Source organism: Cucumis sativus, chromosome 6 (assembly GCF_000004075.3).
Source record: "Cucumis sativus cultivar 9930 chromosome 6, Cucumber_9930_V3, whole genome shotgun sequence".
NCBI lineage: Eukaryota > Viridiplantae > Streptophyta > Magnoliopsida > Cucurbitales > Cucurbitaceae > Cucumis > Cucumis sativus.
In genome coordinates, this window is record NC_026660.2 from 31,094,520 (window position 1) to 31,115,989 (window position 21,470).

The following is a 21,470-nucleotide window of genomic DNA, read 5'->3' on the forward strand; positions in this document are numbered from 1 at the left end:
GGTTTAGTATGTACAGATTAAAAAAAACCATAAGCTTTTTGAGGTTGGAAATCAAAATAATTTTTTTTTCCCATTCAAATACCTTATCGTTCCACATAACGTAAGGATTAAAATGTACTCCAACACCAATTGCATCTGCAACTTTAGTAACCTAATCAAATCAATTAGAGAAGTAACCACCAGGACAGAGATAGAAGGAAATTCAGAAACCGAGAACCGCATTACCAGTTCCCCCCTCCAAGGTACACCATCCATGAGGCATAGTGTCTTTGTTTAATCGAATATTCTGGGTTGCAGGATGAATAAAAATAAGTTAGTAAAATAAGGCATTCCCAAATCATGTTATAAAGCACAATAAAACTGTAAGGACTTCTTCAGATTGTACCTTTTCGTGCCATTTTTGAGGATCAGATACGCCAAGAATAAGGTCAACCATTTTTGACTGCCGATCCAAAGTTTTAATCCAAATTAAAAAAAAAAAAAAAAAAAAAATTGCAGTTACAAGTATGAAATAGTATATGTATAGAGAAAAGGAAGGGAAACCCAAATAAAACCTTATCGTGATTATTTGGATGCAGAGTCGAACCATATATGCAGCAGAACTCTACCGGAGGAAGTTCTTTGAGGAAAGCAATAAGCTCCGTGTTTTCTTATTCTTCATGGTGTCTCCGTCTTCCCGCCTATACATGTTTGTATACAAGGTCATAACACAAGCTAGCAATGCTAGTAATTGAGATAGGTATTACAAAACAAATATGGTTGAGAACGTCTTAAGCATAGAAATCAAATTTTACTTCGGAAATCATAATAATAATAACTCCTATAACTCAGCATAATACTGAAATTATTTCTAGACAAAATCCATTGAATAATTAATGGGATAGTAAAGGTAATGTATCCAGCACATTCACTTGAACACAGATTAATATGTAAAAAAGTACATATTTGAGTTGAATATACATATCTCACCCGAACTCTCACTTCAAAGTTCAAAGCCAAGGAGCAGGCCGGAAAAAGAAAAAGAAAAAGAGAGGTATTTGCCTTAACTACGTTTAAAATAGGCCTGTCTGAGTCTATGTTTATACGCAAAACCCATGCAGCACTCAAAGGGGAATTTCGTCAAACAGTTGGATGGCAAATTCAGAACTTCAGCAGATAACCCCCCACATTATCGAAGAGCAGCGTCAATAGAAGAATTGCAGCAAGCATTTTGTCAAACTAACACGCATACACACTCAAGACAAAAAAAAGAAAAAGAAAAAAAAAAGAGGTGGATGTTAAAGTGAAACAAAGAGTGTGAGTGTAAGAATCCAGCCTCCTTTGGGCAGTTGAATGTTCTTCAGGTGGAACCGTGTTCATAAGAGATGGAAAGAAAACAAGAGTGAAGCAAGATGGGAAGAGCCGTGGGGTACATTGGCGAGTGGAAATAATAGGATAGGTGGCGATCTCTCTGGCGAGCGGTGGTTATGACGGAGGATCGTTGTCGTATTGTCGAAACAAAAAACGGTTTATATCATTTTCGTAACATAAATGAAGGATGGCGGAAATTTCTTTTTCGAACTCAAACTATATTGACTACTTTTTCTTTTCTTTTTCAAAATTGCCTATTTTTCTTTTGATTTTCTATAAAAGTATTAAGTAAAGGTACTTACTTTGTTAAACACACCAAAAGAAATAATATAAAATTATTTTCTAAGTTAGATATCTCAAATTGAACTTTTTAACTTTTTTAAGGAAACTCTACACTGACTTACCGATTCTAACGTATAAACTCCAGGTTTACTAATCTAATTCAGTGGCCAAACATGATGACAATTCTTTCAAAACTGTTGTACTTTAGAAATCAACTGTATGTTAACATTTCCAAGGTCTTCAAAAATCAGCAAGCCAGCCATGAAGTTGAACTTTCATGTTCTTTTGTTAGCCATTTCACATTTCACATTTCACATTTCACTCTCCTCAATTTCTTGCCAACTTTGTTAATGCTTCATCCACTTGGATGCATGATTTCAATCAAGATTGTCCTTGTATGTAAATTAACAATACATTTTTTTTTTCTCTTTCTTTATAAGTAGAGAAGCCTCATCATAGCATATGACTTTGGAGGCCCATATCTTAAGTTTTTAACATAACAAATCAGTTATTCTGAAGCCACTCTCGAGCAGCCACCAGATCAGGAAGCACCACTGCCCCAGATTTCCTCCATTCCTCAGCATCTGATGTCTTAAATCTATCCAACAACAGACCATGCATTCCCACACTCTTTGCAGGAATATAATCTTTTCGCAAGCTGTCTCCAATGTGGAGAGCTTCTTCAGGTGCTATATTTCCAGCTCTCTCAATCGCAATCTCGTAGATTCTAGGATCTGGTTTCTCCACACCCTCAAGACCTGAGAATACACCAAAGTCCCATTCCGATCCCTGAACAGTCATTAAGCACAATATGCATCCATCAGCAAATCTTTCTAGTGTATTCAGGAAGAGTAAAACTCTTAAACTCAAAAGAGTACCCCTACCCACTACTCAGTGTTGTACTTGTACAAAATATACTAATATCAGAGGGAAAGATTCTAAGATCATTTGTAAACCACAGAAATATATTAGGGCCAAATGCGTTCACGTCTATCTTATCACATCGTTAGTCCTTCAAATGAAAATGGTAACGGCATTGAAAATTCTAAAAGTACTTATAAAACCACTTAAAAGGACTTTCCAAAGCACCTTATTAATGCCATTTTCAAGAGTGCTTTGAATTTTACATAAAAATATATTTTTGAGGAATTGTCTCCATCCCATCGTAGGACCAAAATCTAAATTTACAGTAAACACAAAAAAGAAGAAAAAGAAAGGCATACCTGATTCAAGCCTAAGGCAGGAAGGATCACATCCTGGTACCGGTACTCTGCATTACTAACAATGCCAACCATAAGACCTTGCTCACGCACCCATCTAAGGAATGGTTGGGAATCCTCAAACACCTTATAAGGAGCAGATGAACCAAAGGATGCATATATACGTCTAAACACCTTCTCAAAAGTCTCTTCATCATAATCATATCCAGCCTATTGGTAAAATAAAACAAGATTTTTCACGTCATAAAAATTTCCCAGTGATACGCAAATTGTAGTCTGCAGGTTTTTTCAATTCTGTGCCAGCAATTAATGTTTCTTTCTCTCATTCAACATATGATATAACAACAGGTTTGACTCAAACCGTCTATGCCTTAAAACAAGGGGGGGGGGGGGGGGGGGGGGGGAGGAGGGGGAATTCTGACAAATGTGATCGCTTGAAGAGAAAGTGAAGAGAAAATGCTTACAAATGTAACTGCTTGAAGAGAATGCGGGAGAAAAATTCTAAACAAACCGTGATTGCTATGAATCTAGTACTATTAACTACATGCTATGCAAAAAATCAATATTGATATTTGATGAGTACAATGGCGGATGGAACTTTTATTGATGGGGCTTTATAGATTAATAAAAACAATCTGAACAGAAATGCAAGGAGTGAGACTTCGGGCTAGGAGACATTAACACTAAGCTAACTTTTGGAATTGGTATTAATTTAGTGTCTTATGTATATGTAATCTAAGAAGCACCAGCACTCATAAGATGACCAAGTATCGGTATTGGGCAAATTTCTGACACACCACCCGACACGGCAAGAGAAAAAAGACCCATAGAAACGGCACATTAGTCCCGCCCAATAGCAATAATTATTAGGTTTATTTTTTAAAAATTCTCTTAAAACGAAAAAGTTTCAGGCACTCCACCCTCTCTTCTCCAATTCTCCCCACCAGGCCACCAACCCAATCTGCCCTAACCATCTCACCGGTCACCGTTGCCGCCCATCACTCTTGACGGTCGCGTGAACTTGTCCAAGGAGAGTTAACATCATCTTTATTTTAGAAAAAAAAAATTATGGCTATAAACTTGTTATTTTGATGTTTTTAATTGGAATCCTTGTTATGTAATATGTTTATATGCATAACATATATTTATTCTTTTTTTTACTAAAAATTGACGTTTCGTGTCCTATATTTTTTTTTCTTCCAAAAAATGGCGTTTCACCATGTCGCGTGTCAGTATCTGTGCTTCCTAGTATGCAATACAGAGAGCATAAAGTTGAGGGGTTTAGGGTCCCCTGAGCCTATACTAAATCCGTCAGTAGATGAGTATATCTGTGAATCTACATGTCATGCATGTATGTCTAGACAGCCATATCAATTTCTTACCCTGATAAAGGAATCTCTAACGCAGGTTTTCCACCAAATGATGTTAGGCATTTTTGCTGCATATCCAAAACATGGGTAGTTTTTTGCCATCTCCTTGTAAGCGAACTTAAAGCCCTCATGCACACGCTTGTAATCAGGGCATGGCAACCCCACGGATTTGGCTGCCATGCAATAGTAATCACCTAGTTCCCCTTTGTAAGCTAACAATGTACCAGTAACATCTATGGTGATACAGCGCAATTTTGACAAGAGCGACATTTTAATTAAGAAAACGTTGCAGGCTCAAATTGAATGATATCAACGATCGCTGGTAATGGAATTTTATCTGGCCCAGCTAACAACAGACTCCAACCAAGCAGCCAGATACTGCATTAACCAATAAGCCCTGCATTTAAGTAAATGAAAATCTTAGGTTATCGATACACAACAGCTGTTCAAGCGGACAAAAAGCACCATCTTAAGTGATAAGAAATAAGGAAAGATATAATTTGACCGATAGGCAAATAAATGACAAGTATATATATCTATGCTGCGAGTCAATTGTAATTTTCTTAAACTCCAATACCAGGTAGTTTGTGAATCTCCTCTTTGATCTTCATGCACAACTTAAAGTATCTCCAAGTATTCTCTTTAATCAACCAACAAAACGATATTTTAAGGTTCCTACTGTAGCTTACTAGTTAGTTTCTATTTGCTTACCTGCATGGCACTGAACTTGCTGGCGGTGTTACAAAAAACTAAAGTACTGAGCCTTTAAACTTCTTGGTGCCGACATCAGTGACCATTAATTTAGAGCAGTTTAACTGAGAATGAAAAACTCCAAGTCTTGTGTAAATTATTAATCCTTAGTTTTCAATTTCATTTCACTTTTTAAGAACTTTCTATTTACTCCCTACTTTGTCAATGTATCTCAACACAGTCCTATAAAGGTTCATAACAGTCAAAGTACCCATTTTTACTACTTTTCCTCTTTTCCCTGACCATTATTTGAACAAATCAAAATAAGAAAGGACAGAGTTAGAGACAGTGAAAAAGACCAAATGTGAGAGACATTGAGGCAATAAGAGAGAGAGGCTGAATAAGTGCGAGCAACAGAGGGATCTTCGAAGATCGAGAGGTTAGAGAGATGGAAGGAAAGAGTTCAATCGATCGAAGAAAGGAGATGAGTTTCGGGTAGCAGGTAAAAATTTAAAAGTATTTCATTTTTTTTAACACACAAAGATAGGCAAAACCAACCATCTTATTTTTCAATTCATATCAAATTACACGTCAAGGATTCAATTGAAGAAATTTAAAAGGTTAATGTAGAAAGAACAGGAACAAAATTGAAAAACCACACACGATACTTTATGATATATTTAGCCAAAAATACGGGGAGATATCGAGAAAGAGAAAGTTGCAGAAACAGAGTGAACAAAGGTTCTGTTAATCAATGAACACGAAGGGCATGTTAGCTTCACTTCAGAGCTACAAACAGAGTCGAGAACACACCGTGAAGCATCAAAATGTTCTTCATCGACTTATAATCTTCTTCATGAAAACGATCAGAAATGTGAAAAAAATCAAAGTTTGACTTTCTTCAGAAAATTAAACAAGCAAAAAACAACATTCAGATCACTAGAATGACAGACAATGTTGCAATGATTTGTCAGTCTGATTGATCAAACGAATACAAATAATATTTCCCAATAGAAGGAGAAAGAGAAAGCTCGGATTCAGTCAAGAACATGGAGAAGAGCTCGATATCAAAATCACAGCATTTCATAACAACAGAAGATTACAGGGTATGAATAAAATGGTCGGAAAACATACCGAGAAGCCAAAGGGATGAAAATTTTGCAATGGTCGATGTAAATCACAATGTAATCGGAAGGAAAAAAACTTCAGCAGGACGCTGGTTGAATTGATGACGAAGAAGGCAAGGCGAGAGAGAAAGATAGATATATGTACATATATATAATGAGATTTAAGGTATGAAAAGGTATGGATACTTCTTATAAAGTGGAGGGAGCTTGATTTCGCATAGCTTTTGTCCCATGTTTGAGAAAACCAATGGCTGAACTCTCCATGTAAACTTCTGTTCGCCATTTCCGTTTCTTCGCCTTTCCTCCTCCGTATTTACCATTATGCCCATTTAACCTAACAATCCGTTTTCATGTCTTCAACTTCATACATACTATTGCCATATTCAGTCTAAAATTAATTGTAATTGGACGAAGAATATTCCATAGAATTTCCCCCTAAAGTTACCTTTGAAAATGTCTTGATTTCAAATCTTTTCCGAATATGAGTTAGGTTTATAAAATTCAATTTTCTTTTTTTAGTCAGTGATTAGAGATCGTCTTTATCTTAATCTTCTACCTATGTTAGCCCTAATTTCTCATTTCAGCGAGGCAGTAACATAGTAAAAATATAATTATATTTCACAAATACTGTAAAGGTTGAGTATTTGAAGCTCGGATTCTTACAAAACTTTAAATTGTTGCACGTGAATTCACAATTTTAACAACATTGTTACAATTAAAAGGGAATCAAGAGAAAAGAAACAGGTCATTGATTTTCTGAAAGAAAGAAGAAAAGCATTAAATAAAACGCAGTCACTTCTTTAATTATCCTATGGTTTGAAATAATTATATAAATAAACTTCGTGTGTTTTGAAAATTTGAATTGAAAATTGGTGTAAGGAATAAAATGGGGAGTTATTATGAAGAAGAAATAAAGAAAGTAGAAAGGGGTGTTGGCAGCAATAAAGGGAGAAATTGGATTGGAGGTGTTGAAAGGAAACTGTGGACTCAGCCCACCGGTATTCATTATTTTACCTCTTTGGGAACAATGAATGAAATACCACTCTGGTTTTACCGCTGTCCCTCTGGTTTTCCATTTTATCCACCTCTACCATCCATCGAAACTCAACTTTTCACATTTCTTTTTTATTCTACTACTACACTATCCAATATTAACAACCAATTGTACAAAAACCCAGATGCCTGTCTCAAAATAAATAATTACATTGGACAAATATTTCCAATCTCAGGACGAAGAAACGAAAGAACATCTAAAGAGAACCAACCTTTAAAATGTGCATCATTATGAAGATACTACATATTTACAAGTATGATATCTAAAGTGTCAACTGCTTTTGGAAGGTAGAAAGTAACGAGCGATGGTGGAACCTCGATTTGCTGTATTGGATCGTTTGTGAGGCCTAAGCCAAGACCATAGTTCTTTCTGAATTTCAGGTGGCAACTCTTCGATTACTGAAATGTCAATTTCGTCAACTTTATAATTCCATATTTCACCTCCTTGTGCCCCATGATCAGACAATCTTAATTCACTACTGTGACCATCTGGCACTATATAAATAAAGTCGGTATATTTCTTTATTTGATTAAAAGCGGATAAAAGAAGGCAAAATATTTGAAAAATACCTGCAGATGGCGAGTTATCTTGCATGCTTTCAGCAACTTCCTGATTCCTTGATGCGGAAGAGAGATCAGGCTTAAAGAATCTCAAGATTGAAGCCGTGCCCTGGCATCACCACATGTTGAGGGATTAGAACAACAAATCTTCAAAATGTGATAACTCTAATCAGATAAATAAGAACCTTTTGCATACAAAAACAATGTTTTCTTTCAAAATGCAAATGTACAAAGATCGACCTTTTTTTTTACCAAAGAATATTTATGTATCCAACTGGCACCCATTAAAAATCAACCATTATGCTCTTGAATTCCATAGGGCGGCCAAACAATTGTAAATAATTTCGTCGATCCGTTGAATTCTTTTACTCCCATGCTTTATCAAAATCTCTCCACGGCAACGAAATCAAAATGAAATAGAAAAATAAATACATTGAAACCTTGTCTTTTGATTTGTTCCTTTTCATACACAGCGGAGATGTAATTCTAGTGTTCTTGGACTTCTGCTCTTCTATTGGAATTATTTGAAACTCGCTTTCATTTGAGCCCGAACAGAACTTGCTTACTGTAAAACTAGCCTGTATTAAGATTAGAACCGGAAGGAAAGGAAAATACTTTGGAGTAAACGAATTAAATACCTGTGACAACAGGCAATTGGGTTGTTTCTAGGACAATACCATCTTTCTCCAACTCTTTGGAAGAACAAGACCTATCCTGAAATCAAAGAAAATTAGAAATAAGAAATGCCCTTTCACTAAAATTACTTTTCAATCAATCTTGAGAACTATTATCGAAACATAGGATTTAGCAAGCAGAAAAGATGAACCACGGAAGCGCTCAGCAACTCATCATTCAATCTTGTAGCAATTAAAATATGCTCATTACAATTTATCTGAGTACATACAAAACTGCTCAACACAATTTGCAAACAGGAAAAGTGGTCATATATACTTCATTTGCAGTTATACCTAGTCTTTCATAATATCTTTAATTGGTTCACAGAAACTAAGAAAGGGCAACCTTGGAGTTGGAGGACCTAAAAGTAGAACTTGAAAATTATTGATTTCAAACAGTCAAGCTACCACAACATTTAAAGATCATATTGAAAACAACTTGATATGGAAGTTGTAGAATATGTTACAAGAACACAGATTTAGCAAAAGAATTATTGATTATCCCATACCATGACTTCATCTTTCCATGAACCCCTTTCACCCTCCTCTTCATCCAAATTGCATCTATGTGTAGCTTTCTCCTCCTTTTCTTCTCCAGTGGATTTATCAAAAGCCTCACATAAGTCCACTGAATAGTCTGTACAACCTAAACGATCATGCTCGTCCTCAATCTTCATTTCTTCTCCAGTACGTTCATCATGAGCTTCATTTGAATCCATCACTGAATAATTCGTACAACCTAAGTGACCAGGAAGTTCTCGTTAATTATAATAACATGAGGCACAAAATTGATGGAAACATATTTTAACTCTTGAACCTGAATGTAAAGCAGTTTCTTGTATATCATTATCCTGGGGTTGCTCAGATGACGTGCAAGATGAATGCTGGACATGCAGGTATTTTGTAATTGAACACATTCCCTACCACAAGCATAAGGCTGCACGTTCAGATTAAAAGAAAGATAGCCCCAATGTACAGAACTGATTAATCACTACGAGAGTCGAGTGGTTCCCACACACATCAACTAGTATAGTTCAACAGTAGATTCTGGCCGTAAAAACAGTATGAGTTAAGATGCTAAAACATTTAAACAATCATCAGTGAAGTTTCCTATCAAAGTCAGACAGAAAACTTGGGAAGTTCTTTGGGCCAAAAGCGCAGCATCTTGTACTGAAAAAATAATAAAATAAAATAAACATTCTTTACAATGTTTCTCGATGGATAAGGATATATATATGTATAGATATGTTTAGATATGTCATATGGAATATCTGGGAGTTAAATACTTAAGAATTGAATGTCTAGGGTATATGATGAGTGTCCGTATTTGCATATGAAAAATAATTAATATGAGAGTTAAATATCTGTGTTGTTTTGCCAGTTTTGCTCATATCAAGAATAATTTAAATTAGGTTGATGCTATTTTGTTACCATTTTAGCCATGCGTTAAAATTAGCCAATATTGTTAGTGAAGTTTATTTGTATTGAATTGGATAAAGTAATAATAACTATAATTTCCCTTTAACAACGCATAATGTGAAAATCCTTCCAAACTTCATAGAGCTAAGGCTAACAAAAACTAATCTTTTTTAGAAAAGTTAACCATAAACTATCACTAGAGACTAATTTATGATCTATTTGAAAGTATGAAACTAAATTTAACGGTCCCAAGACCAAGATAGTTTATTAACCTTTAAATTATCCTTTTCATAAAAAATTTTAAAAAATAATTAACAGATTCTGTTTAAATATATTTTTTAATTAATTAAAATATTTATATTATATAATTAATAATAATACAAATCACTTGAAATTAGTTGACGAGTGTTTTCTCTCTCCTATTCATTTTCAAAGAAAAATGTTCCATCTTCAAGAAGGACAATAAAATCTCATGTTTCATGGAGTATTTTTATCCTTGGGTAATAATTACCCAGGTTTTATAAAGTAAACATCTATGAAACAATTATGATTTCTTTTATATTTTTGCCAAAACTAATTCCAAAACATGTGAAACAAACAGCCTTTAGTGATCAAACATAACCAGACCACAGAATTAGTTGCCAGGTATGCTCAAACTTACAGATGGTATGGTCATAATTTTACTTGCTGAGACAGAAAGAGAAGTTATTCTCCATCCATTGTTTGAATCTCCCAGGATGTTAGCTCTGTAAGAACCTAAATAATCCCGCAGTCCAGCCTTAAATAAGTTTAATGCATCTTCCTGAATTTTAGCAGCACCATATCTCAAGGGACAAGACTTGGATGGGAACTTTTTATGTGAATCTGAGTCACTCAACTGCATCACCAAGAATAATCAAACTTCAGTACATAGTGAGCAGCAATCCATCCTGTTAATACTTGATTCATGCCGTGGGACAGAATCTCACAGCATGTCAAAGGACAAAAAACATACCCTGTATGCAGTAGCATGAAATGTAAGGGTGTGAGCCATCCGCCTATTCTGATCTAAATCAGAACTAAGACGCTCGCTCAGTTCTTCAGAAAGTTCAGTTAGCCAGTGCTGAACCTGCAGAAGGGGGAATGATGATGGGAACTCTGTGATGACGGGAAAATAGATCTCACTGGTGTCCATTGCCCTTGATAAAGAAAATGAAATGAAATGAAAAACTGATAGACAAACTTACTGAAGCAATAGTCCTCAGAGCTTGGGGCCCAGGAAAACTCTTCCCAGAACCATGGCTATTGGGAAGAAGGCGACATTGTACTTCTTCCCCACTGCTTCCTCTAGCAATATTCCATAACCAAGTACTGAACAAAAGAAAAAAGTAAAGTTATTATTTTCAAGAAAAAATGAAAAAGTAAAATTCTTTTATTACGAGCCTCTAATTGTAGTTCACTGTTTAGGGTTTAGGGACAAGACTTCCCTCAATCCCCCTCCCCACGAAAAAAGAAATAACAAACAAACAAACAAAAGTGATTTTCAAAAAGAGATAAGAGACATTACCCGTTGTCTACTGTTTTCTGCTATCTATTAATTGTAGTTTTCTGAGCTTTTGCTCCAGTCTTTTTTAGGGATGTTTTTAAGTATTTATTTTGTCTTTGTTTTGCAAGGTTTTGTGTAGGATTCAGTCCCTTTGGTCTGTTCTTATGTTGTAGTGTGGCTTATTTTATTTTTGATCGGCAGTCACCTCTTGGTTTCTTTTTTATTTGGATTATTTGGTGGATCTGATGAGACTGCTAAGAGGATGTCAACCTAGTTGAAATGCCTGGGTACACCTTCCGATCCTTGTGCCTCCCAATTCTTGTATAACTTTCTTGTACTTTGAGCATTAGTCTCACTTCATTTCTTTTACTAATATATAATACAGAGACTTGTCTCCTTTTCAAAGAAAAAAGATCAAACATTGAATTCAGTTATCAAATACCCAGTATTGATGCCATAACGTTCTTGTAGCTTCTGCTCTGGAAATTTCAATAGATCTCCAACAGTGTTCACACCAAGGTCACTTTCTAAAGAACTCCCAAGCTTTCCACCTAGTTGTTTCCTGCCACAAAATTTCAAAATTGACGCAGATAAATTAAATGTAAACATAACGTTAGTATGTGATATGACATATGGAGACTGACATTTTTTTTATTGGCAGCGAATCAAGCAATCCTTTCACACAGGAGAGGGGCACAACAGTTTGTTGGGCAGGTTTATTCATGGCACTAGCAAGTTTAGCCAGCATCTGCTCACAATCTCATATATAATTAAAAATATATTTATCAGTAGAAAAAAAAAGTATTGCATAAAAGATAGGATTCAGTGTGAACAAACAAATTCATCCTACCTTATTATGAGCAATTCCAGCAGAACAAGTAAACTCGGTCTCTTTCAACACTTGCATCCTTAATTCAGCAACAATGAGAGTTCCACAGGCTAACAGCTTATCACGATAATCTGAATCACACTTTGTAAGCCACTTCCTGACACATTCTTGGCCATCACTTTGTTCCTGACTTAAAACCAATTTCAATATTGAATATAACATAGTAGCTGATGAACAGGCCAGTGCATAGCTAATATTACCAACATTATGGAGTAGATATAATTTCTTAGAATTTTATTGATACAAATGGAAAAAGAAAACGATAGTGTAGCAAGCTAAAAGGAAGAGGGAAAAAAGATATGCATGCAAGAAATAGTTATTAGAGTCTTAGAGATTCCCCTTCAGTTTATGGTGGTTTATTCACAGAAGACGTTGAGAGCAGAGTTTTCAATGGAGAAATCTTTTGGAAAAATACGTGTTTAATAGAAACAAGGGATCAGTTTCCTTTTTCAAAATGAAGGTTCTCAAAGTCATGGACATAACATAGGCAACATTCTCAAAGAGCAGAAAGTGAAGGTGTTCCAAAACTGTTTTCCAAAAACTGAAAAGGAGGAACCACCACCCACAAAAAAAACTAACTCCACAATCATGGAACGACTATAGTTACAAGAGAATTTCCAACTAAAACACAACCAAGAAGCAGTGTATTGTACATGAAGTGGAAGTATCCCTGATACAAATTCTATGATTTTGATTGATCACGTATTTGTGCCAAATAAGGCTCTTTTTGTAACATTTTTGTTAGTTATAAGCCTTGGTCAAAATGATAGTGCAAATTGGCGCCTAAAAATTTACATGTTTTAGGTCACTACATATTTAAGTCATGACTTAAGCAGGAGATCAAAGAATGAAGAAATCTAAGAGATTGTATTTGACCTCTTGATCAAGACCTAAGACATGTGATTTAAGAGCCTCGACATCAATAGCCTCCATGCTCTCTGGAGGAGTTTCAACTAACATTGCTTCAGCAGCATCAGTAAGGTCAAGATATACTTCATCAATTGATGCTCTCTCACACCTTCCCTTCTTTGAAAGAACACGAACAACCTACAATTTTAATAATTTTCCATCATCAAATGTTAACATTCCTTGTTAACAGAGAAGACTTAATGCCCAAACTGGACTACAGACCTCTGAACCTGCATCCCGATATGTCTTGAGGTCTGCTTTACCACGCGCTACAGGAACCTGAATTAGCTGAATTTGAGGGCAGACTTTCTTTGCCTCATCACCTCGCATTGATCTGAAGCTTGTCAGATTTTTTAAGAGAATAAAATATAACTCAGAGGAAGAAGGGTCTATACCTCTTCACACCAAACTTGCGTGCCTCGTAGCCAACAGCAATCAAGCCACCACCTTTCCATGAGTTATATTGAACCACAGCAGTAGGTAAGCCCCTTAAGCACGGCTGCTTCCGTTGCTCAACTGCAGAAATATCAATTAACAAAACGCTTGAGAGAAAGAAACGATTTTGCAACCAACCATAAAAACATGTTGTCTAGCGTGATAACAGAAATAAAGTATGAAAAGCATAACGTGACAGACAAATTTTTTCATAAACTTTTCTGATCATACAATACTAATTTCCACAAGAGTGGATGAGGAAATCTACAGATCCATGATACTAATGCTAACCTTTGCGCCCAAAGGAATACGTGAACCCCACTAACACCTCATCACAAGCTATGCAGCAGCAATCTAAATTTTCTTGTCATATAAATCCTTATCAAGAATCTTAACGCTCAAACCAAAATTGGATACCATCACACTTGTGGGCTTAAAAATTCGTAGAAGACCAACAAGTGAAAACCAATATTAGTAATGAGAAAATGACATTACAGAGATTCAAACACAGGACCCCTCACTGACACCTTACTAAATCACAAGACTCGAGAACTTTAGCTAATTGGTTAAAATAAATGTAATATTAAATCGATACTTCAATAATAACCAATGTGTTCTAGATGGAAATTTTGCATTTCATTTTACAAAGAGCAATTTCAGACTGTGCTTCGAAGTTGGTCTTCTTGAAGCCTTAAAACAAAATTAGGAACTTCGAAGTCCCCTCACGCAGGAATTCAAAGTTGATGGTAGTTTCGAAAGATTGCATTGGAGCGGGAAAGTAGAAATTAAAAGGAATATCTCAAAATAGCTTCCAGAATGGAAGCGTAGCAAGTTGTGAAAGAGAATCGGAACCTTGAACGTAGAAGCAGTCCATATCTACGTGAGCGATGATTCTGACATCTGATGATTCCGGCTTCGCTACCGGCATCTCTAACCAATACCCAGGTCCAGAGCAAAAGTATAAGCCAATTCCAACGCGGTCGGAGCACCACACTGGTGAGAGGAAGGGAATGAGTAATGTCCTTCTTCTTCTTCAACTAGTATCGAGGAATGTTCAGCAGTTAGCATGCAGATAGCAGAAGTATCGATTGAGTACTAATTGGTTTGACGAACATCGACGAACTCTGAATTGAAACAACGAGACAGAAAATTGGATGAAGGGACTACTCGAACACCCATAAACCGATAAACAAAACCCGAAGCGGAATTTGTAAAAAGAAGATCGTAATTTGCAAAATTATAAATCTCCACCACTTTTATTTCCCCGTTCGTGCGAAATTGATCCAATTGGCGCCATTTTCTTTTTCCATCCCAAGTTTTAGTTCAATTAGCAAATAAACAAGGATAGTTGCCAAAACAATTTTTGAAAAATTATAAATATAATAAAATAATAAAGTTTGTGCTAGATCATGTTGTAAATATGGACAATTTTTTTTTTTTTTTTTTGTTTTTTGATAGGGCTCATAAATTTATTGGGACAAACACAGGTTTATATGGAGTCATTAACCCACGAGTTCTTCTTTTACCCACCAGTTTTAAACTGAAAAAAAAAAATGAATGAAAATGTCGATCCTCTACTATGTTCAGGTTTATTATATATTTTATACCCTAAATTTTGAATGTAGTTTCAGTTTAGTGATGAGTGTTTAGGCTACCAAGTGTCGGAGAAGTGATGGGTAAGAGTTGCTAATTTTGAAGTTTCTCGACAACTATGATCCACGACATATAGAAACTTCAATAATGATTACCATTGGAGTTAAAATGTTTCCGATAGTGAGTCAAACAACCCCTAAGTTATAAACTGTTTTACTTTATGTATGAGCTTTGAGTTCAATTTTAATTTGGTAAATGATTACAAAAATTACACTCTTATCCTTGGAGTATTGAATTTTGTTTATATATATAACGGAAATAAGAGCAAAAGATGGTTAAATGTGCACATGTATTTACAGGCAGAGTTAGAAATAGAGAAACAAAGGGCTACCTCATATGGATATACACCAAAATGCAGGAGGATCCCAGAAATAGAATTCCTATGACACCCCAACCACACTATTAACTATTAAGATACAAAAACTCAATCAACTATGCTCAAATACTTTGAAAATTTCCTGCATATTTTAGGTGTGGTCTAGATAGAAAAAATCACAATACATCTAAACATTTGATACAAGTATGTTGGAGGAGTCTGCTCACAAGGCTCTCGGACTCGGGAATGAGTGAATATGTCAGGCTGTTCCAAAAATGAAATGTCACCGACTCTTCCAAGATTTTCTTCAGTAAGCACTCATGTTCAGCCTTTTCGGTTGCACCCACTGGTACAGCAAAGTATCTATTTGCAATATCGTTGATTGCACAAGAACGAAAAGTTAAATCATCTAAACTGAAATAAGCAAAGTTCCACAACAGATGGTTCAAGTAATTAAATCAAAGTTCCACAACAGATAGTTCAACTTATTAGATTGCATAACATGTTTAGAGAAAGAACAGATTAAGTGCCTATTTGAATAACTTTGCTTTGATTCCAAAATGTCCCCAAGAAAGCAACTAGGTGCCTAAGGAGTTGAATCCGATCTCCACGACTAATATCAAATTGTCGAATCATGGCAGCTGGGCTGTAAGATTTTCAAGAAAATAACTACATGAACGGTGGAGGCCTGGGGAAAAAGTAAACCTCCTTCAACACTTCTCGCATTACCCAATAGGCCACCTGGGGCCTATTGACAGTGTGGGAGAAAGCAAAAGAAAAATGAGTGATTGATGTCACAAAAGAGCCTTCTACTTCTACAGACGCCAGAAAAACAGCAGAGAAAGAAGTTCAAAAGAAAAACAGGGGTGGGTGAGATTATTATAGATAAATGTTCATTTCTAATTTATGCTATGAAGATATGGAATAGACAGACCTCACGTGTTAATTTGCAGACGGAGAGAACTCACACAAACGGGAAGAGGGAAGTTTCAATGTAAGAAGTGCCCTCCAAAACAATGTGAAAGTCATTTTTTATCCAACAGCCATTCCTCTAATTCCACCTTCCAGAGCAAAATGTTGTGGGCTATCCTTTAGTATGTTAGGTCGGAAACAGAGTATTTTCGTCGAGAAGGAGAATTTCTGGATTGTACTTCGAAATTCTGTTATCTTTGTAGCCTTTCTTTGTACAAGATTCTAAAGGGTTTTATTAGATTGTTCTCCTTTCTAATTCCCTCACGTGAGAAGTCTGCCTCCAATCGTAAATATGCATGTGAGGAAGGGTAAAAAACCTATTACTATAAATAGGTAAGTAAGGAGTGGAAAGGAAAAGGCATAGTGTTCGGAATAAAGAAAACTCAACCCTCTCGAATTGGCTGACACTTTCGTAGGCTGATCAGCCAATTCTGGCTTACAGTTTGCTAAAAAAATGCATATCAATCCAATCACTGTTTTGGCAATTCCTTGAAAGTATTCGTACATTTTATCTTTTAACTAAAATGTGACTTTGTGTGTGTGTGTGTGTGAATAATGTCAGACTCAGAAGTCAGGATGCTAATAATATGTAGATTCGTATATAAGGATAAGATGCACGAGCAAATTTAATCCGAAATTACCTAGTGATATTTTGTGAAGCAATGGGAAAAAATGCAAAAGATGGCTGCACAGTCAACTCAAACTGTTCTGCAGGCACTTCGCTGGAAAACCTGTTTGCAACTCTTGTCAAGAGCTCAGCCCCATTCCATCTAAAGCTTCTATCATCATAAGTTGAGTAGTATTCTTTCATACACTCCATTATAAAGGGGCTGCAGAAAAGTAGAACTTATAACTCAACAAAAGAATCCAAGGTAATCAGATTAGTAAGACAAATGTGGTCACCGTGTACCGCTCAGTGATTAGTGAAGTGTTTGACAACGTGGAGAAACACTTGACAGTTCCCCCAACCTATCAAATACATTTTCTTTATAAAGGAACCTATCAAATACTTTTACAAGATAGTTGCTGGAAGTAAATACAGAAGAATCTAAATTTTTAATGAACAAAACTGTACAGATAACCTGACAACAATTATATACAACGAAAACATTAGTCAATATATTAACTATCATTGTTAGTGCTGCTTTAATATTGCTGTTATTGTCAACTTGGTCAAATGACAAGGATAAAGAGGAAAAAAAAGTTGCACATTCATGCAGCCCCAGCAGGTTTGCTAGGATATCAACGAATACATTTATAATTTCTCTCCCATGTTCTAAACCACCTCTAGTCTGTCCTTGGGGACCATCAAAACGCTGGGCACGTTTGGTCACCTGCCTACAATTTTGAAAAAAGTTATTTTGTGACTTTTAGAGTTCCACAACGTATGTTATATTTCAGGGCCTCTGTTCATATACATTGTGGGAGTTTTATCTAAACCCTCCATAGTTCAAAAGCTTAGAAGACATTTATTTTCTACAGGAAATTTATTTCAATTTTGTGTCGATCTCTCGATCTTTTAACTTTTTGTATGTTGGAGGAGGGGCTTTTGCATCAAGGGCAATGTGTTTTGGTATGCAAGCTTCTTTGCAAGTTTATTTGGCTTGAGAGAAACAATGGAATTAAAAGAAAGCTCAAGAGTCCCGATGAGGAGGTTTTGTGGCCGTTAGCCTCTAGACCTTTTTGTAATTATGATATCGGCAGTTTTATAGGATTGAAGTCTTTCTTTTCCTATTTTTTTCAGTGAAGGTCGAACTTCATTTTTTATTGGGACTTGATACTTTATGCCTTTTATATCCTTTCATTTTTCTCAATGTAAACGGGGTTTCTTACTCTTTTTTTTTTTCTCTCCTTTTTTTCTACATCATAAAATGTTTTTTCCCTTCCAGAAACATGTTCATTCAAGTTAGACTAGTCAAAAGATGTTATCAGCCATTATGTTTTCAGAAAAGAAAATTTCGTTCTGTTTAAATAAAATAGACGATTCCTAAGCTGAATATGAATTTTCTGAGAACCAATACCCGTTTTTAAACTGCCACATACCTGTGCATTCTAAATGCCATGACTGCCCCATTCAAAGAACTTCCAGCAAGCTGATCCTCCATCCCAACAGAATTGTGAAGCGAGGATAGAGGTTTCAAGACTACAATGTCAGAATCAAGATAGATTCCACCATACCTGAAGAATGAAACAAATTTGTAATGTAGTTAATCAGAAAAATCAAATACACCATCAAAACTCCGTACAAAATTCAGACATGCCTTTGCCATAATAAGATGATTACATTTAAATGTCACTAAAATTTACTCAAGTAGTTCTTGGCCCTATTTCCCGGAGAAATTGTCTTCTAAACATTATGATCCAACCTAGCAGGCATTAATCCCAGGTACCGCACCCTCTTTAATGCACAAAAATATACACACATATAAAACCCTCATAAACATGTAGATTTTCACAAAAGGAAATTGGATGATGGTAGTGAGTTTGCCTTTTCTTGTTGAGGGTTACAAGTAGAAGAGCACCTCTAATTATGACCTAATAACATTGACAAATGGCTTCGTCCCTTCGGGGACATCCGATCAAATTGAAACAATATATAGAAGATTAACATGGCACCTGCAAATGGATGACATGCATAAATTGAGAAATGGTCCAAACTTTTTAACATTGACAATTGGCTTCATGTAAAGAAACCTATAAAAGAAGAATGTGGACATAGCATCTCCTTGCCTACCTCTTTTTGTAGCTCTTATCCTAACATGAAATCAATTTTTTTTACATATTTGTGAGCCTAGAATCAGAAATAAGCACATATATTTAGCCCTTAAGAATGATAAATATTATACAATATTAAGTAATTGACTCTTGTGCAGCCTTCAAAATGAAATATCGTCTAGTAATATTTGGAATAAGGATCTCCCCTAATGTTTTTCTAGCCCCTTGTCATTTGGCAAGAAACAAAAAGACGACGCACAAACCATGTTGTACAGTTGAAAAGTTGCATTCATAAATATCTTAATAGAAAAAATGAAAATTTAGAGATAGTGAGAGAAGGTTTACTTGTATAAAGCAGCCAAACGTACAAGCTCACTGTAGTGAGTGGAATAGAACTCCGTCTTTTTCCATTCAAACCAGATGGAAGCAAATTTATGGGTTGGTGTATCCTTCAGTAATTCATCAAGATTTGGCATAGCAACCGCAACTTTGTAACTGTTGAACAAAAATTGCAGTTAATCACAAAAATAAAATATGTGTGAATTTGCAAGACTTTCATATGATAATTACCCATTTTTCACAAAGTTATCTTTGAAGAAATCAAGCTCAATTGTCTCCGAGAAAATAACAACACATGCATTTTGATGATGCAAGAACACACTCTCTAGCCCACGTTGATGCCGAACCCCGAACATCCAAGGAGGTGAGTTCCAAACCATAAAAACTCTCATTTCGCACTTATTTTTCTTGAAGAATGCATCCATAAAACGAGAAAATGACAGATGCGGATGTAGGCCAGGATAATAACCCCATCTCTTGCCATCTGCATATACACTAGTCAAAGTATGAGGCACAGCCTTTGGTTTAAATCCTGCACCCTTAGTAAGTACCGGCTTATCCCCTACATCAGCTTTTTCTGTGCGTCTTTCTCCACTCTTCTCGTTCTTAGTACTCCTAGATATTGAAGTTCTATAGCCACTAAAACGGGAACTCGAATCTTCATCAAAATTGATAACTTTCTTCCTCGAAAGGTTATTCCGAGTGCGTTCATCTGAAGTCCCAATCTCATTTACAGTTTTCTTACCATTGTCCATGAAGTTTATATCAGTCTGACCACTTAGGCTCCCGCTCTTCTTGATGCTTGCATGCATACTGCCATTTTCTACTTCCGTATTAAAGACCTTCCGTGTAACACCCAATGGCTTGTTAACAAGAAACGGAGCTCTTTTAAATTCGTTGATCCACCACTTCTGAACAATTCGATCACCTCTAGTTAGAGAGGCCACACCCAAACCATCCGGATCTTGCAAAAGGGGATTGTTCAGTGGATTGAGGACTTCCCAGTTGGACTTAAACATCCTATCCCTCCGCAAAAAGTCGCCCTTTTTATCAAACCAGTCTCCCCACCCATCTCTCAAGGGCGAAACTCTTCCACCCACCTTCAACAAAAGCGCGTCCTCGATCCCAGTCATTTCACTTGCTTTCCTCCTCACCTCTTCATCAACCGGTACATCATCAGAGCCAAACGCAGATTTACTGCGATCCACTTCACCTAATCCGATAGGAAAACCAGAAGTGTCATCAGACCAATCTTCGATGGAACGTTTGTTATCAAAGACCTTCCTAATAGCCCCACTAACATGGTCAAAATAAAATCCAGAAACCCTGACCTGATCAGATTGATCTTCATCCTCTCCCAAATCCTCATCGCCGGAAGCCCTAGATTGGAGGTCCTCATCCACAAAATCGAGCTCATCGATCTTGTCCTCGTCGGTGGTAGTAGTTCCCAAAACAATGTCGCTATCATCATCTGAATCAGAGACGAGAATGTTGCCTAGAGATTTAGGATACATGTGAGGAGAGTGAGTGTGTGACTGAGAGCGAGAGAGGCGAGTGTACAGAAGGGAGACTGAAAATAGAAGCAGCAAAGCGGCGGCGAAGGCGCAAAAGCAGGCGCCATAGGAACCGCGACGCCGTGTATGAAGGTTCCGCAGCATTCTATTTTAGAGATAGAAAATGCAGAAGAAGGGAGACGACATTGGCCGGAGGGAAGAAAGAGAGAGAGAAGTTCAATGGCGGGTTAACGATGATCTGAGTTCGCGCACCAAAATCCTACAACTTTACTTACAGATACAACCTACCAAACGAATTGTAACGGACCGTTCCACTTCTAAAAATTTACCCCTAAAACTATTCTGGCCTGATTTTACCCTACCCACGTGGCCTGAGTACATTTTGCCACGTCGTTTTCATTTTTTATTCTTTCACGGATAGATTTTTATTTAAGAAATCATTTTTCTTTCTTATAAA

At 36.3% G+C, this 21,470-nt stretch overlaps 3 protein-coding genes, 2 long non-coding RNA genes and 1 other non-coding gene across 6 annotated transcripts; 1 reads left to right on the plus strand and 5 right to left on the minus strand.

The window, feature by feature from the left end:
* Nucleotides 1-230: 230 nt before the first annotated feature.
* LOC116404580 lies at nucleotides 231-653 on the minus strand. The gene is made up of 3 exons (XR_004217486.1): nucleotides 555-653; nucleotides 386-442; nucleotides 231-286 (listed from the first exon to the last, which is right to left on the minus strand). It is a non-coding gene; the product is annotated as an uncharacterized LOC116404580 (long non-coding RNA).
* LOC116404581 lies at nucleotides 650-1,474 on the minus strand. Its single transcript, XR_004217487.1, has 2 exons — nucleotides 970-1,474; nucleotides 650-680 (listed from the first exon to the last, which is right to left on the minus strand). It is a non-coding gene; the product is annotated as an uncharacterized LOC116404581 (long non-coding RNA).
* A 420-nt stretch (nucleotides 1,475-1,894) lies between these two features.
* LOC116404579 (haloacid dehalogenase-like hydrolase domain-containing protein 3) lies at nucleotides 1,895-6,524 on the minus strand. Its single transcript, XM_031887462.1, has 4 exons — nucleotides 6,047-6,524; nucleotides 4,235-4,619; nucleotides 2,856-3,062; nucleotides 1,895-2,421 (listed from the first exon to the last, which is right to left on the minus strand). Exons 2-4 carry the CDS (start codon nucleotides 4,490-4,492, stop codon nucleotides 2,137-2,139), a joined length of 750 nt encoding a protein of 249 aa, XP_031743322.1. The 5' UTR covers nucleotides 4,493-4,619; nucleotides 6,047-6,524; the 3' UTR covers nucleotides 1,895-2,136.
* Nucleotides 6,525-7,007: 483 nt separating this feature from the next.
* On the minus strand, nucleotides 7,008-14,778 carry LOC116404578 (DNA polymerase eta-like). The gene is made up of 16 exons (XM_031887461.1): nucleotides 14,357-14,778; nucleotides 13,465-13,585; nucleotides 13,292-13,403; nucleotides 13,037-13,207; nucleotides 12,122-12,286; nucleotides 11,916-12,019; nucleotides 11,714-11,833; nucleotides 10,973-11,096; nucleotides 10,741-10,854; nucleotides 10,408-10,623; nucleotides 9,145-9,247; nucleotides 8,837-9,066; nucleotides 8,292-8,367; nucleotides 8,094-8,218; nucleotides 7,663-7,762; nucleotides 7,008-7,587 (listed from the first exon to the last, which is right to left on the minus strand). Exons 1-16 carry the CDS (start codon nucleotides 14,430-14,432, stop codon nucleotides 7,364-7,366), a joined length of 2,181 nt encoding a protein of 726 aa, XP_031743321.1. The 5' UTR covers nucleotides 14,433-14,778; the 3' UTR covers nucleotides 7,008-7,363.
* A 601-nt stretch (nucleotides 14,779-15,379) lies between these two features.
* Nucleotides 15,380-21,378, minus strand: LOC101207465 (uncharacterized protein At4g19900). The gene is made up of 5 exons (XM_011660058.2): nucleotides 19,731-21,378; nucleotides 19,506-19,655; nucleotides 18,489-18,623; nucleotides 17,087-17,275; nucleotides 15,380-15,836 (listed from the first exon to the last, which is right to left on the minus strand). Exons 1-5 carry the CDS (start codon nucleotides 21,155-21,157, stop codon nucleotides 15,650-15,652), a joined length of 2,088 nt encoding a protein of 695 aa, XP_011658360.1. The 5' UTR covers nucleotides 21,158-21,378; the 3' UTR covers nucleotides 15,380-15,649.
* LOC116404821 lies at nucleotides 19,005-19,107 on the plus strand. The gene has a single exon (XR_004217925.1). It is a non-coding gene; the product is annotated as a U6 spliceosomal RNA (small nuclear RNA).
* Nucleotides 21,379-21,470: the final 92 nt, after the last annotated feature.